This window comes from Aulonocara stuartgranti (genome assembly GCF_965226115.1).
Source record: "Aulonocara stuartgranti genome assembly, chromosome: 2".
NCBI lineage: Eukaryota > Metazoa > Chordata > Actinopteri > Cichliformes > Cichlidae > Aulonocara > Aulonocara stuartgranti.
In genome coordinates this window covers 11351855-11369890 of record NC_138940.1, presented here as the reverse complement: position 1 = coordinate 11369890, position 18036 = coordinate 11351855, and the positions used below count along the sequence as shown (strand labels likewise).

Genomic DNA, 18036 nt, shown 5'->3' with positions numbered 1-18036 from the left:
CAAAATATCTATTTTTATGTAATGAAGCCAACCAGGCTGGGGACCTTAGGTGGTCAACATCAGCAGGACATTCAGGACATGATGGGATCATTTGGTCGTCAACATCCCGTTCGTCCCTGAGGTGTCTTTTTATCTGGCTAACGTTAGCAAACTCTATATAAGTTGTCTCAGGTAGCAAAATACTTTCTGGAGATGGTCGGCAAATACATGTAAATTCTGGATCTGGTAACTTAAATTGACATTTTTAAATTTCTCTTTCAGCTAATGTTTTGACTTTCTGAAACAAGATCACTGAATTGATGCAGTGTAGCTGCTTTTTTCCTAAATTGTTGTTAGCACAATCATACCTGAGTGTAATCGTACGCTATCGTGACACCTTTTTTTAATTTCGGCCCTCTTTATAGAAAATTTTTACTTTTTATGGTGAACTGAAGTTTTTCTATGACCTTATTCAAAGTCACTGACAAAATCAGGATTCTCATGGCAGAGCTGTGTTAAATAAAGATACGTTTTTAAAATAATTTTGTTTGCCTACATCTTAAAATGCCAGTAGGTAGACACCTGGACACACGGTTAATCTAATCCGGCTCAGATTAACAGCCTCACTAACTATGATCTCAGCCAATCAGCATTAAGCTCTTAATAGAATCACTAGAAACAGGAAGCTCAGATGATGCTGCTGAAAACAAATGACAGGACCTGTTTAACAGATCTTTATAATCTCACATCCACAGGAAGCAGGCAAAGTTAACTAACTCACTGATTTACATGACAAGAAGCTGGTTAATGATAAGCTCAGGTCACTCTGGTTGTGTGACGTCTTTACGGTGGCTTTTAATAACAACCTTCTTAAATGAGTCATCACCACATGTCTGAGTATACTTTAAGATCAAATCGACCACTTTTAGAAGTTGTTTGTTTCTTTTTGTGGTCCATAGGTGTCTTTGTCCATTTTTTTCCATAACCAGTTCCCCTCTCTTATGTGACCACATACAGATGCACCAGTGTCACATGGCTCCACCCGTGATGGGTGGTCAAATGTAGTTTAACTCGAGTCCCTCAACTTCTGACACTAGAACCTGACCCTTTAGGCTCTGAGCACGTTCAAGTAAAAAGCAGGTTTTGTGCGTCATGTGACTATGAGTGACTCACAGGGAACACAAAAATATAACAATAAATAACATCAGAGATTAATGCTGCAGAAACTCATTAATATGGTGATTTAGTGCACAGAGCAATAAACATGTTAATTCAAAAAAGTGCGCTCAAACTGGATCCATTTAAACATTCAAGCCTTCTGTCCGACAACCTGGTAAAGGAGACGTGGAAATCGCTTCAGGTTGTCTGCAGATCAAACTGAAATAATGTTATTGACTGATCATGTTTTCTGTAAGACTCAGAGACAAGTTCAACAGCATTCTGTCCATCACAGATGAATAGGTGCGCAGAGACACACAGTCTGTGCTGCTGTCTTGGTGATGTTTGTAAGGTGTGGCTTAACAAGCCTCGCATTTAAACTGTATTTAAAACGTGTTTTATGCTTCAGATATTAAAAAACTGTGATATCTTCCCTAAACGTAACAAAGTCTCTTTACTTAACGTTTGTTGTTTGTTTATGTGGAAGCTCAGTGGAAGCCAACTCAGGAGTTTAGCAGCTGTGCAACATTTTCCAGCTCCTCCTGAAGCTTTTCCAGACTGAGGAGGGACAAGTCAGGACCTCAGGTATCGTTTACCTGTTGGTAAACTCATAATCAGAGGTCACAGAGAGGCATGAAATTATTTTTACGTTGTTAGATGTGATTGTGAGCCTTTCTCAGACACCGGGTCTTAGAAATGTGTTTTGCTGGTGTTCAGGTGTTTGATGGCGAGCGATGGAGGCAGTCTGCGGTGCTGTCTCTGATGGGCGGAGCCTGAGAAGATGGCGCAGAGTGAAGCAGCTGTTGTTGGATGGAAAGTTATCCTGACGCTGAGAACAACAACTGCTGCTCCGCCGTCTGCCAAAGAGACGACGACACGCTAAAAATACACACAGGGCCGCATTCCACACATGAACCAGCGTACGCGCACTTGTGTGTGTGTGTGTGTGTGATAATGTACAGGCTGTACAGACCTGGCTGCACCTCCTAATATAAACTCGAGCAGAGCTGCTCTATAAATAGTCTTCAGTTCTTTGTGGTGCAGATTACAGTTCGGCGTGAGAAAATTCAAACAACCTGAGTGACAACTTACTCACAATCCACCTCTGACCCACAGACATGTGAAAAACTAAGACAAAAGTCATTTAATAACTAGTGACTGATAGTTGCAACCTATCACCTTACAACTCTATGTAAATCCCTCCTGAAACGAGGGCAGAAATGGCTCCACGCGGGTAGAAGAGAGGTAAAAGTCAACACAGTGGGGGCTAAATATAGATCACGGTCATAGACTGCATATAAATGGATTGATGTTGTCACCATGATGCCACCCACTGTTTAGGGGCTGTTCATTTTGAAGACTCGACTTAGCATTTTGACTGCTGCCTAACCTACAGACTGTATGGGAGCATCAAACAGACACACATACCTGATGATTTAACGCTCAGTAGAATCTAAATAAAGTCCCAAAACTGGAGCTCAGACTGCTTTGATGGTCTCTTAGTTTAATTAATCTCACAGCAGCCAGATTATTGGTCAGATAATTCCATTAAAAAAGGCTCCAACAGCACAAACACGGTCCAGAGCTCCAGGTTAGGGACTCCAATTAGCTGAGGTGAAGACTAGCAGACAGCTAGCAGCTACAGCTGCCTGTCAGTCAAAGAGGCTGTCAGAAAGAAAACATTCACACCTGTCCAGGTGTTATAAAAGTTTAAATTATCCATAGAGACCAGAACAGTTGTTCTATCAGGCTGTAAACAGGTGTATGTCTGCTGTGAAGTCAGATATTTTAACGTGGGAGTCTGTGGGGACTGACTCACTGCTGGAGCCCCTGCTGGACGTTAGAGGAACTGCAGCTGTTGGTGCCTCAGCTTCATTTTCTTTTACCCTGCAGCTTGATGGCAGGTCTGAGTGTTACTGGTCAGGGCTCCTCTCAGCCTCCAGGTTGTAACTTGGTTCTCTCGTTTGGTGGATGTAAACAGCAGATAGAAAATAGTTCCTACATGAAAGTAAGAGATTTCGGTGTATTTTAACCAAGAGATGATTTTTATAGAGAGACATTACTGGTTTGATTAGCGTAACTTTCAGCTGATGGGAGATGCTTGTCTAGCAGACACTGAGCAGTTTACACCGACATGGATAAACAGCAGTGTGCTCCAGAGGAAAAATATCTACATCAGACTTCAGGACAAACACAAAACTATGTAAGATGTCCTCCTTTTTGTTGTTGGAGGCTTCTGAGAACTTCTTAAAGCTTTAATTAGAGCTGTTTTGTTCTGAAGGCAGCGTTCATATCACACTGCTCGACGTGACTCGGCTCTCCTCAGGCCGCTGGTCGGATGATCGGATTTTTCCAAATAAACACAAACTGCGGACGCACACAAGAAAGATTTGATCTCCAACAGCCGGTCACTTCACAGTTTACAGGCTTATATCAGTTTCTGCTGCCTGGGGTTTTTACAAATAGACTACACTTGTGATACAAAGTAGTTTTGATTTTAAAGATGAATCCTCATAAACCAACAAAGACGCCTTTATCCTCCACAAACACAGATCTCACTGTTTTACCTTATAAATGTTACCTGAAGATCAAAGGCTGCAGGATTATCTTTGAATTATAAAACTTATTAGCATTATATTTTTGACACGTCATGCACGTTCTGACAAAAACGTACATTTTTTTTCGTAGGACAGCAGAGTTTAATGAATGTATCGATCTCAGTATAAACCTCATGTCACAGATCTAATGCTGTTACACTTCTGGCTTTCATGACAGACGAGTCAGGCTGAAAACCAGCAGAGGGGTTTTACCCCTGCCTCCATAGACACTTATGCTTTAGGAGCCCCCACCCCTCTACACCCGATGGCAGCTGTGCTGGTGCGGTCCATGTTTTTTTATAGGTAGTAAGTGGAAATATCAGCCTGCGCCTGGATCACATTAACGGCCTGACTCGCTGGTTTAATTAACCGCACATTAACTGTAGAGATCTCAGCAGGAGCAGAGTTATGCTGGTTTTAATGTTTAAAGATGCTGCAGAAGCAAATAAAAGCACGGAAATAATCAAGATGTCACCTGAAGCTTCTTTTTAGCTTCTGATAAACCTGAATGCGTTTTTGTGCAAAAGGACTGTGGGTTTCATGTCCACTTGTCCCTGAGGAACAATTACAGCAAAGAAAAAAAAAGGTTTCAGTGCTCATACTGAAGACACACCTCAAATGTGGTAGAAATTTTGAACATTTTTACTTTTTAAGAACTGCTTATTCTGAAATCCTCCATATTGTTTCATTTATGTTTTTTAGAGGTGAGGCTGCGATGGTTTGAACTTGTGCTGAGGAGGCAGCATGGACATGTTGGACAAAGGATGATGAAGATCAGAGATGGGCTGTAACGCGTTACTGTAATCCGATTACTTTTTTCAAGTAACGAGTAAAGTAAGGGATTACTATTGCAAAAACGGTAATTAGATTACCGTTACTTTCCCGTAAGAACGCTGTGTTACTGCGTTACTAAAACCTTGATTTTTTGCGAGAATGTCTCATGACAATGACGTTAGCAAGTGCGACGTTTGTGACAACAGCTGTGTGCAGATCAACAATGGATCACATATCGATTGTGGGAGAGAGTATGAGCGTGCAGCGTTTAAAGCGTGGAAGTACTAACCTTACTTTGAGTTGGATTCCATAAAAAGTGACAAAAACTTTAGCGTCCGTTGTGCGTGGGAAGAAAACTTCTTTTTACAGCGAAAAAAAAACCCCCTAAACTTCCAAGCAAGCAGTGCGCTACGACGTAATGGGAAACTCAGAGAAACTCGTGGATTCTTCCACTGACCACTGCGGCACACCTGCACCAGGATAAACCTCCGCCTACCCTACTCCTGCTTTACAGGTGAAAATAGAGCAAAAGGACCGCTGAGTCTTTGACTTTATTTTCTGCTGTGTTTTACTTGCATCTATTTGAAAGACTGAGTGTAAACACAAAAAAAAAAATTATTTTATGTGCAGAAAATAGGTTTAAATATTAAACAAATTTCTTCCAGTCAGTGAATGTTGCATATAATTAAATGTTTGCATGATGCATAAAGTTAAAAGATTAAAACAAAACAAGTTTTAAAAAGAGACTTTTCCATTTGATTACATTTTGTGTGATGGATTATGCAGAAAAAGTAGAATTGGGCTGAAAGATCTATCGCTTTATCACCTATTCAGGTTGTAAATCGTGTTTTTAAAAAGTAACTAATTAATTACTTTTGAAAATAAGTAATCAGTAAAGTAACGGGATTACTTTTTTGGGGAAGTAATCAGTAATTAGTTACTGATTACTTTTTTCAAGTAACTTGACCAACACTAATGAAGATGGAGCTCCCAGGCAGGAGGAAAAGGGGAAGACCTCGGAGAAGATTCATGGATGTAGTGAAGGAGGACCAGCAGAGGGGCTGGTTTCTATTTTAATCATCTCAGGACTCCTCAGCTTTACCTGCTGTTAGGCTCAACAAAAGTCCATCGTATTAATTTAAGGTTAAAAATAAGCACTATAGATTTGAGGTATGAAAAAGAGTTTTATAGTGAATTTAGAACTTGTTTTTAAACACATTTTTATTTAAATATTAAAACAAATTAAAAAAATTATTTGTATGTTGATTGACTTAAAATCTGTTTTTCTCAAAATGATCAAGTTATTCTTCATCTTCAGTGTTTATTACCCCGAGCCTCTATAAATGAAATGCTGCCACCTTGTGGCCAAAAACAGGAACGTGAGGACTGAAATGTGCTTTATAAAAAGGTCATATTTAATAACATGAAGTTAAAAAGGGCCAGTATGTGGGGGTGGGGGTGGAGCATTAGAAGAAAAAGAAAAAAACTTTATGAATATTTATCAAAACAGTTAATTGTTATTTATTGTCAAAAGCATTGTTTCAGTTTGCTGGCTTTTGTTTGCCTTCCACTAAAATTCTGTTGTTAAATCAGTTCAACCATAAATGGAAATTGTAGGGGAGGTTCCTCTTTCTGTAAACACAGCGTTTCCTCCTTGGTGTGCTGTGTAAATATGACTGAAGATGTCCTGAAAGCACATTTATTAATTATAGATGCAAAACGAAAGAATTTAAGTTTTAAATATTGACTACCCCCTTATATCCACTATAACAAGAACAGGGCTTTAGCATGCAGCGCTTTAAATTGTAGTTAAGTATTTTTACACCGTGGTGTCTGTCGTTTGAAATGAAGAAACTTTGAGGTCAAAGTCGGGGTGTGGTGCCCTCTGCTGGTGATCAACAGAAACTGACAGATGCAGATACATCATCTCTCTTTATTCCCTACTTTCAGGTTGATAACAGAATATTTAACGAACTGTATGAGAAATACAGAGATGAAGATCAGAGTAGAAGACAACCTCTCCTCCCTTTTGTCACTTCTTATCCTCCTCGGTCAAAACAGCCCGAAGATGGAGCAAAGTTCCTGCAGCAGGTCCATGTTCAGGTAAACTCGGCAGATTGTGAGGAAAATGCCAACAGCCGAGAACCCGATGAGAATCCAGAGAATCTGAGCGCAGAAGTAAAGTGGAGCCAGACTGAAAGAGACCAGAGGCATGAACAGTGTTGAGTCAGTTTACCTGTTACACACCTGCACAGGCAGAACTACTCACAGTAAGTCATTTACAGGAGGCAGAAAGCTCTGTTCCACCTGGTTGAATGAACAGTTTAGATTTTAACTAGTGACTATTTTCTAAAAGTGTTAGCATTTTGACCACAGCCAAAAGAGGCCACATACAGATACTACAGGAATCAGCCTGTAAACATTTTCATTTCTTGCTGTAAAGTTAGACATTTTTACATGAGTCTATGCGCGAGCCTCTAGTGGACATTAGAGGAAGTGCAGAATTTAGTTTAAAAAAAATACAAGCTTTGAAAAAACCAACATGACGAGGCATTCAGGGGACAGTCTGGATCTAAACAGTCGCAGTCAAAATAAATAACCTTAGCTTGGTGATTTTGTACTCTTGTCCTGTTTGCATAGCTCAAAATTTTGATAGTTGCCGTTTGTCAGACTGATATATAATTTCCCTAGAGATTAATATAGTATGCCGATTCTGATGATGTCACACAGTTGGACATTTTTAACTCAGCGTTTAACTTCACTGTGAACATTTAAAATTCAATAACCCTGAGAGATCCCATCCTTCAGAGGGTATGAAAGCCAGAGCAGGAACTTTCCATAAAGTAAAACTCACATTTCATATGGGAGTTCCTGCAGTGCAAACGTTAGCATCAGTATAAGAATGATTTTAAACAGCGAGTGTATTTATTGTAATTGTAGGGGTTCTCATAGCTCTCACCGTCCCTGTGCAGACTCAGAATATCCTCTAAAGTAATTGAACCGTCCATATAAATAAAGCAAACCGCAGACTGAAGACAGACCTGAAACACACAGACACACCTTTAAATGTTTACCTTTTCAGGTCGTAAAGCGTACGTGTTAATGCTGCAGCAGCCTCTGTGGCTTCTGTCGCCTCACCTTGGCTGAAGAATACTCCAGATAGCCACAGCACGGTGATGAAGATGGGGAAGTACTCTGAGCAGTTTGCTCTAAACACAAAGGACAACAAAACTAACCGAAACTAAGTGGTAAAACACTACACACCACAGCCTCCAGGGGGCACCAGAGGCATCCCTTTCATTCTTACCAATTTATCAGGTAAAATTTCGTCCCTCCAAAATTGAAGGGTCCCCACAGGATTTTAGTAATACAAGTACATGCATAGACAAACAGACACAAAGGGGCTCACTGAGCTCTGAAGACCCTCTCAAATTCTGGTGGTCCAGTGGTGGCAGGTGGAGACACTGAATACTTCCTCCTGGCATAAATTACCTGGAGAGAGAAATAGGCTAAAAACATAAAGAACACATTTTAGTGCACATTACACTTTAATTACATGAACATTGTTATTTTTTTCAAATGTTAAATAAAAGATGGCTTCATGAGCTGTCCTTCACACAGCTTCTGCTACACAGACCAAAGTACACACCACGCTGCTCATCTATGCAAATTTTATTTATAAAAGCTAAAAAAATAAATAAATAAATAAAGTGGAAGCACGAATGCAGTGAGGGCTGTGAACGCCAGGTGTCACATGTACAGATAGTGTTAAAAATACTCTGTTAAAGTACTGACTCAACTCCTTAACTCAAAGTAAAGAGTAGCGACTCTAAAATGTAGTCTTGAAAGTAGTTCTTTGGAGGACGTTTCTACCAGCTATGTGTGTGCAGAGCTAACTCAACCTTGTGCTATATTAATGTAATAAAATATTAGATTAACAAACGTGGCCTACATTTTAATTCTCATAAATATTCAACTTGAATCAGATCAGCAGAACATGAACAGAGAAAGAGGAAAATTTAAAAACAAAAAAATATTTTCCCTTGCCTACATTGTAGGGGGTGACTTTGGCCCTAAACAGAAAGTGTACAGTCAGGGGTTAAAGTGGATTCAGCAGGTTAAGGAACCCTAAAAATTGGACACACCAATCTGTAATGGCTCAGCGTGGGGGGAAATCCTAAGTCACAATTTCTATTGAGAGCTGCAGTAGATTTTCTTAATGTACAAGCTGTGATCAGCTGTTTTAAATCCATCACAGTACAGCAAAGTAACCCATTTAACCCCTGCACTAACCTGCAGATGATTTTCATGCAGCTTTTAAATAACAGTCAGTAAAACATAATGTCACATGTACAGACCCAATATGCAATTTAAAAACACGATGACTATGCGTATATACTTTAAATTGCCAGTGAATCAAATACCACTGAGCAGTCTTTAATTTAAGCCCTGTCCTTCTTATCCTTCTCCATCTCTGCATTATTCTCTCCCTGTGAAATAAGCAGCTGGCCTTTAGCTGCCATACACTGACAGTGCAGGGCTACCTCCATGCTGAAGTACCTTATGGACATCTGCAGTCGGCTAACTGCAGCCCCTGATTTTGCACTTGCTCATCTCTTTTAACCCTCTACTGCATGACTTTTTAATTTTGGGGGAAAAAAATATTTCTCCCTATTTTGGGGGAGCTTTAGGGTCCCTAATAATAATATATCAATCATAAAATTTGACAACCTGCTCCCCCCCAAACAGATATTGGTTTGTTGCTTAAAGGCAACACGGGTAGTAAAATGCCAAGTTATTCTATAATAAGTTGTATTAGTACAACAAGGATGAACAAACAAATAAACAATGTAAACATTTCACAAAACAATAAAACACCAAAATACATCCAACATTTGACCCTAACCCCATGCACATGCGTGCGCACACACACACACACACACACGTTGTGTTTCCATCACTTTTGGGGACATTACATTAATTTAATGGAGACTTAACCTGACTCTACCCATCACAAGTCCCTGCCTGAACCTTACCCTAACCCTGACTCAAGCCTTCGTAGGCGAGACCTCAATGTGAGTGTGTAAACAAATTTGTGTCCCCACAACAATAAGTAATACATGACCACATACACTGACACCCACACAGCAATATTGTTATGGCAGGGATCAGGCCCACACAATGTGCTTACACATGGCCCACATATCGCAATGAATAACGGCCCTTTGGTGGCCCAGACCTGGTTTGCCAGAGGTAATCCACACATGGGCCAGCACAAGGCCAGTTTCATACACCCTGGTCGTCCTGTGCTGGCCCATGTGTGGATTACCTCTGGCAAACCTGATCTAGGCCACCAAAGGGCCGTTATTCATTGTGATATGTGGGCCATCTGTAGGTGGTGTGCAGCCACGGGCCAGTTGTAGACACACTGCTGGCCCTGTGCTGGCCCAGAACGGTTTCAGCTCTGGCCCCAGATGTCAGCATAATGTGTACCTTAATCAAGCCACGCAATAACAACAACATGTGCCAGAACATGCAAAACAGTGCAAAAGTAACATGCCGAAACTCTGTTCAGACAGTGAATGGACTGATTTTTATGTAGCGCTTTTCTACTCTCCCAGATTACGCAAAGTGCCGGCTTGATACCAGATCCTGGCCAGACCTGCTTGCTATGTAGGCACTAACACACACACAGACACAGTTACTTTACCAACTGACCCCTGAGCTCCTAAGTGTCCCTCAAACCTCATTCAGGGATCCACTCCTCTACTTCACTGTCACTCCCTGAATGCTCACTGTCCTCACTTTCTGAGGACAGAAAGTGCACACTCCCTTGGTTTCCTTGCATAAAAAGTTTTTGCATCCATGTCCTGTAATTATGAGTAGATTGTAAAGTAAAAAATATTGACTATGATCACATAAATGCACACAAACACATCTCTACACACATATCCAAATGCATTATATTGCCTGAAAAAAAAATTGGGCTAACTGCGCAGTGTTGCCTTGAGGCAACGAATGAAAATGAACAGTTTTACAGTATAAATAAATTTTAAAAAGTAGAACAAACAATCAAATATGCTTCTTAACATATTCATGCACATACAAGTATTTTTAATATACATTTATTTCACTATAAACATGTAAAATTGTGATCTTTATCTTGCCTCCTAATGGAGATGTCTCTCATGTAGTGCAGCTTGCAGAAAGGAGCCCTCCCCCCTTCCCCAATCAAAGTCACACCACCTTCAGCTCCACATTTTATTGGAAAGAGATGTGCCTGGTAGCATTGTTTGGGGGGGAAAAAAGTTGTTGTTTTTTTTGAAGGGCCACCCTAAGGCATGAAAATGTGGTTTGTTGCCTCAGGGCAACGCTATGCAGTAGAGGGTTAATGCCACACCCTCAAGTACAGATATCCGGAAATTTTACTGTAAAGTAACGAAGTACAAATACTTCGTTACTTCCCACCTCTGGTGTACGCTGACATGCAAACACAGGAATTCAAACTGCTTTAAATACCACAAACATAAAACACGTGTAAACAGAATTCAGGAAATAAAAAGGCGTAAAACAGTAACCGAGCTATAGTGGAAAAGAAAAAGATTCAAGCATCATGACCGGTTAAATCACCGTGTTTAACTTTTTTGTGCATTTATAATTTTAAAACTGACGAGCTCTGAAGACGGCCTCGACTATGAAAACAGCACCAGCTGAGCCGTTTCTCGAGTCTGCAGGCTGGAACAATTTAAAACGGTCATAAACATACAAAACGATGTAAAACTAAACAGGAAGGAGAAAACAACGTTTAGAATGATCATTTAATCCCAGTAAGAAGTCGTGTCACAAAAAGCTTACCTTGCTCCAGGACGCCCAGCAGTGTCACGGCGCCGAGCCCGACCAGCTCCTCCATCATTTACAGAGTCAGACAGGTGAGACCGACACACACCTGGTCTGCGAGGACAGGTGGAATGCCAAGTAGTTCGTCTCGATAGAATTTATCTGCGTCGGGAGCGCGCACTGGGCAGGGAGAGCGGACCCAGTCGACTCCGCCTCCATTCCAACCACACCAGACCTGGAAGTAGCGACGTTTTACTTTAGTGAACAGGTGAGTGTCGTTACATTACAGTTCAGTTTGTGGGTTACAAGAGAGGGAGGGATTATTTTGGGCTTGACTCCATCTTTGTGTTTCAGATTTGCATCTTCGAGCATCCACAGCAGACTCAACATATTCATGTTCTCATCTATAAATGCAGACACTGTTTACTGACATCAGGTTTCTTATTTCATTCCACACTGCCAGAATTATTTACACATCTTTAAGATTATGATTAGTTACTGCTCTTGATCTTTACCTTTTTAAGTCCCCCCCACACACACACACACGGTTGTAACAGACTGACCCTGCCACAGTCGGTTCCCTGTGTCCAAATCATAGAGAAACAGTGTCCACCATTCTTGATTTTTAACTCAAACGCTTCTTATGGCTTCTTAATTTTGGAGGTTTTAGCAGTTTTGATTCCCAGTTAGCTACACAATTGGAAGTAAAATGTCATCTCTGAACAGATGGCTATGGAAAATATTTTACAGTTCATCTTTAAAAGGGACAATGTCTCTTTTGTATCATTTACAAAAACAAAAACACCAACATTTGATTTTGTTACAGCCTTAACATTTCCCTTTTAACAGTTTAAATGAACTGTAGTCATTAGCTGCAGTAATAAGTATTTTCACAGGGCATTTGTTTTTTTCTACAGATGACCTGACCAACCTCTGTCACTAAAAAGAGAAAAAACAAAAAGACAAAAACAAAAAAGAAAACTCATGACACTGATGACAGCTGGGTAAACTTAAAACTGTTGTCAGGCGGTTACAAGAAATCCCTGGAAATTCAAGGCTGACCCTTTAAAAAAACAAAAACAAAAACAAAAAACCCAAAACAAACAAAAGGAAAAAAAAACAGATTCAGTGTGACAGGTGTGTCCGCGATGGTTCCACCAGCTCTGTGTGGAAAGCGCAGCTTTCTGCTGTTGGTACATCAAAGAGTAATGCCACAAATTGGCTGGAAGTAGGTGACAAGCAAGGAGTTTAAATAAAAGTCTAATTATTTCATATTTAAGTAAACATAACCTAACCAAGAAAAAGATGATCAAAAGGTTGATGTCAGGTGGAGTGGAAGAGCAGTTCATCTGGGCCAGTTTTTAATAGCCTGCAAGACACAAGTGACCTGCATTAGCTAACACTCGACCCCCCCCCCCCCCCCCCCCCCCCTTCATAAAAATCAATATCACTTCCTGACGATACATTCTCCGGCTCTGATAATATAGACAGTAAACTGCTCAAAGTTGCAGCCAAGTTTGTGTCCCTTCCTATATGTCACATATTTAATAGATCTTTGGCATGCAGCTTATTTCCGTTGCAGTGGAAAGAATCGAAAATAATTCCCAATAATTCCCATATTTTTTGGGAACGCAGGCATCTGTTTAAAGCAAATGGATTTAATTTTAACAAGTCAGGAGGTGAAACTGTTCACCTCCAACTTGTTTTATTCCATACGTCATCCATCTGTGCTTGGTGCCAAGGCTGAGATAAACGAGGAGTTATCTCATAAAGAGGAACAAACAGTACTCCAAGAACAGACAAAGCCCAGCAGAAACCTTGAGGAGGAGCTCCATCTGCCCCCACCCGGGAAGAGCCTCAGAAAGGAGAGACATCTGAGGCAAGAAGAGGGGTCCCTATTTGCCTCCAACTCTCTCAACAACACCAACGACCAGGACCAGGGACCACGATCTTCCCCAGTCCCCCAAACCCCTGACAGGCCATCACCCCCATCACCCCCCCCCCCCCCTCCCTTTCTCCCTCCTCCCCACATGATGGAGCGGGTCAGTGCTGGGCTCAGATCTACCCCCCGGCCCAATCCCTTTTTGTCCCCCATAAACCCCCCACCAGAGCAGCCAAAGGTTCACCATCGAGCCCCGCCCTCAACAGAGCAATCGAAGTCACATTGCCCAGCCTCGCCCCCCTTAGTTCCTCCTTACCACCTTCATGCTCTGTCTCCGCAGTCTGATGTGTGAAGGGTCAGGGCTGCGAGGATTATGGCTGGAGGAGGAGGGGTTGCTGTCTTATTTAATGAATCATTTCAATGTAAGCAGCTATCTCCTGGAAGTTTTCAGTCTTTTTGAATATGTGGCTTTACAGCTGAAGGCCCCATCCAAAGTTGTGTTTCTTAATGTTTACAGGCCTCCCAAATACTGCACAGACTTTTTTAATGACCTCAGTGAACTGCTGTCTGTGATCTGTGTTGATTTTGACTGTGTAATTATTGTTGAGGATTTTAACATCCATGTGGACAACCCTCAGGACAAAGGGACTAAAGACCTGAGTAACACTCTGGGCAACTTTGGGCTGACTCAGCATGTAACAGAGGCCACACATAATAGAGGACACACTCTCGACCTACTGATCTCCAAGAGCCTGAGCATTTCAAACATTACTGTGTCTGATGTGGGCTTATCTGATCATTACTGTGTTTTCTTTGAAAGTAAAATCTCAGCCCACACAAATATATCAACAACAGTGATCACAAAACGGTGTATAACTGAACACAGTAGTGCAATTTTTAACCAGGTCTTCCCATTAACACCTGACCTGTCCAAAGGTTCAGTCAATGAGCTCGTCAATAGCTTCAATGCAAAAATGTTAAATGTAATGGACACTATTGCTCCCATTAAGGTGAAGGTTATCTCTGGAAGGAACAAGTCTCCATGGAGAAACTCCACACTGGTGAAAAATGAAAAAAGAGAGTGTAGGAAAGCTGAGAGCAGATGGAGAAAAACAAACCTCCAGGTTCACTATGACATCTATAAAGAGAAACTTCACAATTATAATTTACAACTGAGGAGTGCAAGGAGGTCCTACTTCTCTGACATCATCACTAAAAACAGCCATAATGCTCGGGTCTTATTTTCCACAGTTGACAGGCTAACAAACCCTCCTGTGTCAGTGGCAGCTGAACTTCATTCGACCATGGCCTGCAATGACTTTGCCAAATTCTTCACAGAAAAAATCCAAAAGATTAGACAAGCAATTGGTACATCAACAGCAGATTCAGGATATGTACTGTGTCCACCGAAAAACTGTTTAAACACCATGAAACAGTTTCACCCTATTAACAGCAAAGACCTGGAGGACATCTTAGGTCAACTGAACTCCTCCTCTTGCTGTTTAGATGTCCTGCCAACAAGTTTTTTCAAAAAGGCTCTTGGTAAATGCATTGAGGAAATTAATGACTGGTTGTTCCACAATTTTCTCCAGCTAAACAAAAACAAAACTGAGGTAATAGTCTTTGGTGCCAAAGAAAAACGATTACAGGTCACCAGAGAACTTCAATCTATACACCTAAAAACCACAAACCAGGCGAGAAATTTGGGTGTAGTGATGGATGCAGACCTAAACTTAGAAAAACACATTAAGACAATAACAAAGTCAGCTTACTATCACCTCAAGAATATAGCAAGGATAAAAGATCTGATGTCTCAACAGGACCTGGAAAAACTAGTCCATGCATTCATCTTTAGTAGGCTTGATTACTGTAACAGCATCTTTACAGGTCTACCTAAAAAATCAGTCAGACAACTACAGCTCATTCCGAACTCTGCTGCTCGAGTCCTCACTAAGACCAAAAAAGTGGACCACATCAGTTCAGCTCTGAGGTCCTTACACTGGCTGCCTGTCCGTCAGAGGATAGACTTTAAAGTTCTGATGCTGGCCTATAAAGCTCTGAATGGTTTAGGACCAAAATACATCAGTGACCTCCTGACCCAATATGAACCTTCCAGATCCCTCAGGTCATCTGGATCCAGTCTTTTATCAGTTCCCAGAGTCAGAACCAGACACGGAGAAGCTGCATTCAGCTTTTATGCTCCTTATATCTGGAACAAACTCCCAGAGAGCCTCAGATCAGCTGAAACACTCAGTTTATTTAAATCCAGGTTGAAGACTCACCTGTTCTCAGCTGCATTTGAATAAAGCACCAAATCCACACTTTTAAGCTTAAATTTCAAAACTTACATTTTAACTACTGATTTTATCTACTGTTCTGATTTTATCTGTTTTGATTTTATATGCTGTTTTGTTTGTTTGTTTGTTAATTAGTTAGTTTGTTTGCTTGTTTTAATCAATTTTAAATCATGCTTTTTATTTGTTTTTGTTTCTAATGTGTCTGTAAAGCACTTTGAATCACCTTGTTGTTGAATTGTGCTATACAAATAAACTTGCCTTGCCCATTCCTAAAAACAAGAATGACATTTTTAATGGTGTCAATAGCAGACCTATTAGTCTACTCCCCATTCTAAGTAAAATTATGGAGAGGATTGTCTATGAACAAATTCAACATTACCTAACAGAAAATCAGTTACTCACTCAGCTTCAACATGCCTACAAACCTGGTTATTCCACCAGTTCAGCTCTTATTCACATGACAGATAACTGGTATAAATATCTAGATAATGGGAATTTGGCCGGGGTGGTATTTTTGGATTTTAGTGCTGCATTTGATTTGATAAATCATGATCTTTTGATAGATAAACTAAAATGTTATGGATTTTCACCAGCTGCTTTGTGCTGGATGGAAAGTTATTTGTCTGGAAGAAGGCAAAAGGTTTATTATAATGGTTATTTCTCAGAGGGCTGTGAAATGAACTGTGGTCTACCCCAAGGCAGCTGCCTCGGTCCACTTCTCTATTCAGTCTTTACAAATGATTTGCCGTATGTCCTGGAGAAATCTCATCTTGTAATGTATGCTGATGACTCCACCATGTTTTATTCAGCCAGTAGCTACTCTGAATTGACAAGCGTATTACAACTAGATTTGCTGAACGTGTTTGATTGGATAAGTAAAAACAACATGATTTTAAACGTGTCTAAATCCAAATCCATGTTAATAGGAAGTAGAGTACGCTTAGTCAACAGCCCACAACTAAATCTTTCCATAGCTGAATCGGTATTAGAACAGGTCACCTAGATTAAATTACTTGGTGTTACCATAAACCACCACCTTTCATGGTCTCAGCACATCAACTCTGTTATTAATGGGACAGGGCATAGCTATAGCTAGGAAATGCTCTTTTTATATTACTTCTTCAATTATGAAAGATGTCATTAATGCACTAGTATTATCTCATCTAGAGTACCGCTCAATCATTTGGTCAGCAGCTAATAAGACAGATCTGAACAGACTTCAGTTAGTCCAAAATAGGGCGGCCAGATTAGTGTTAAGGTGTTCATATTATACAAGTATTGATAAAATGCAGGGTAAACTTTCTTGGCTTTCTGTACAAGCTAAATTATACTATGGCTTACTTGTATTTTTATATCCAGATGAAATACATAATCATGCCACACGATTCTCAACTAACCACAATTTAGTAACTCCTCGAGTTAAAAGTAACTTTTTGAAAAACTCTGTTATATTTAGAGCATCTTTTCAGTGGAATAAGTTGCCTTATGCAATTAGAGAATTGGCTTCTATTCATCATTTTAAAAATCACCTAAAAGCCTATTTAGGCAGTTTTTAATTTATTTGTAAAAATTGTAGAGGGTAATGTCACTTGTAATGGAAATTGTGTATTTTGTTGGAGTGGTTTTTTTTTATAATTTTTTGATATTTACATGTTTACATTTTCAGAATTGTAAAACCTTATTGTGGATGTAAGAGCCAAATTATGTGGACATTTTTGCATCCAACTCATTGTGTAACATTTTATTTGGTGGTATTTGATGGTTTGGGCCCCAGGAAGACTAGCAACCACTGTTGTGGAAGCTAATGGGGTTCCTTATAAATAAACAAATAAATAAACAAATAAAAATCAATGTTCCACCTTCACATTTGCAAATTATTCTGAAAACAAAAAAGCAACACAAGGCAACGTCAAAACTGCTACCATACAACCTGGCCCACAAACAAGCCAACAGCCGCACCCTCACTAAAGCCAGTTTTCTTACCACCACAAATTAAGTGGAATGTAAAAGTGAATGTTGGCAGTTATGGTAATGCATGGCAAACCAGTTTTTAGTACAGGAGGTTTCTGATAGCATAGCTGATATACAGAAGGGATCAAGCCATGTCAGCTGCAGGATAGTAAGTCTATCCTTGCAAATGGGTTCAACAGGAAAAAACAAAACAATAACCTAAGAACAGCAAGTGAAAATCTACTGTGCCTAAATGAGCACCAGATCTCATCAAAAGTGCCCAACACCAAATAATGTGCCGCTACACACCCACATACAGGGAGTGCAGAATTATTAGGCAAATGAGTATTTTGTCCACAGCATCATCTTCATGCATGTTGTCTTACTCCAAGCTGTATAGGCTCGAAAGCCTACTACCAATTAAGCATATTAGGTGATGTGCATCTCTGTAATGAGAAGGGGTGTGGTCTAATGACATCAACACCCTATATCAGGTGTGCATAATTATTAGGCAACGTCCTTTCCTTTGGCAAAATGGGTCAAAAGAAGGACTTGACAGGCC

At 40.3% G+C, this 18036-nt stretch overlaps 1 protein-coding gene across 2 annotated transcripts; it reads right to left on the bottom strand.

Moving 5' to 3' along the window:
- Positions 1-6376: 6376 nt before the first annotated feature.
- ltc4s (leukotriene C4 synthase) lies at positions 6377-11581 on the bottom strand. Of its 2 annotated transcripts, XM_082551900.1 has the most exons (5): positions 11364-11579; positions 7918-8017; positions 7647-7717; positions 7468-7549; positions 6377-6702 (listed from the first exon to the last, which is right to left on the bottom strand). In XM_082551900.1, the coding sequence occupies exons 1-5, from the start codon at positions 11419-11421 to the stop codon at positions 6561-6563; spliced, it is 453 nt and encodes a 150-aa protein (XP_082408026.1). In that variant the 5' UTR covers positions 11422-11579; the 3' UTR covers positions 6377-6560. The 2 variants fall into 2 exon arrangements, with proteins under 2 accessions (XP_082408026.1, XP_082408027.1); XM_082551901.1 differs by lacking the exon at positions 7468-7549 and having other exon boundaries at positions 7583-7717; positions 11364-11581.
- Between the last annotated feature and the right edge of the window lie 6455 nt (positions 11582-18036).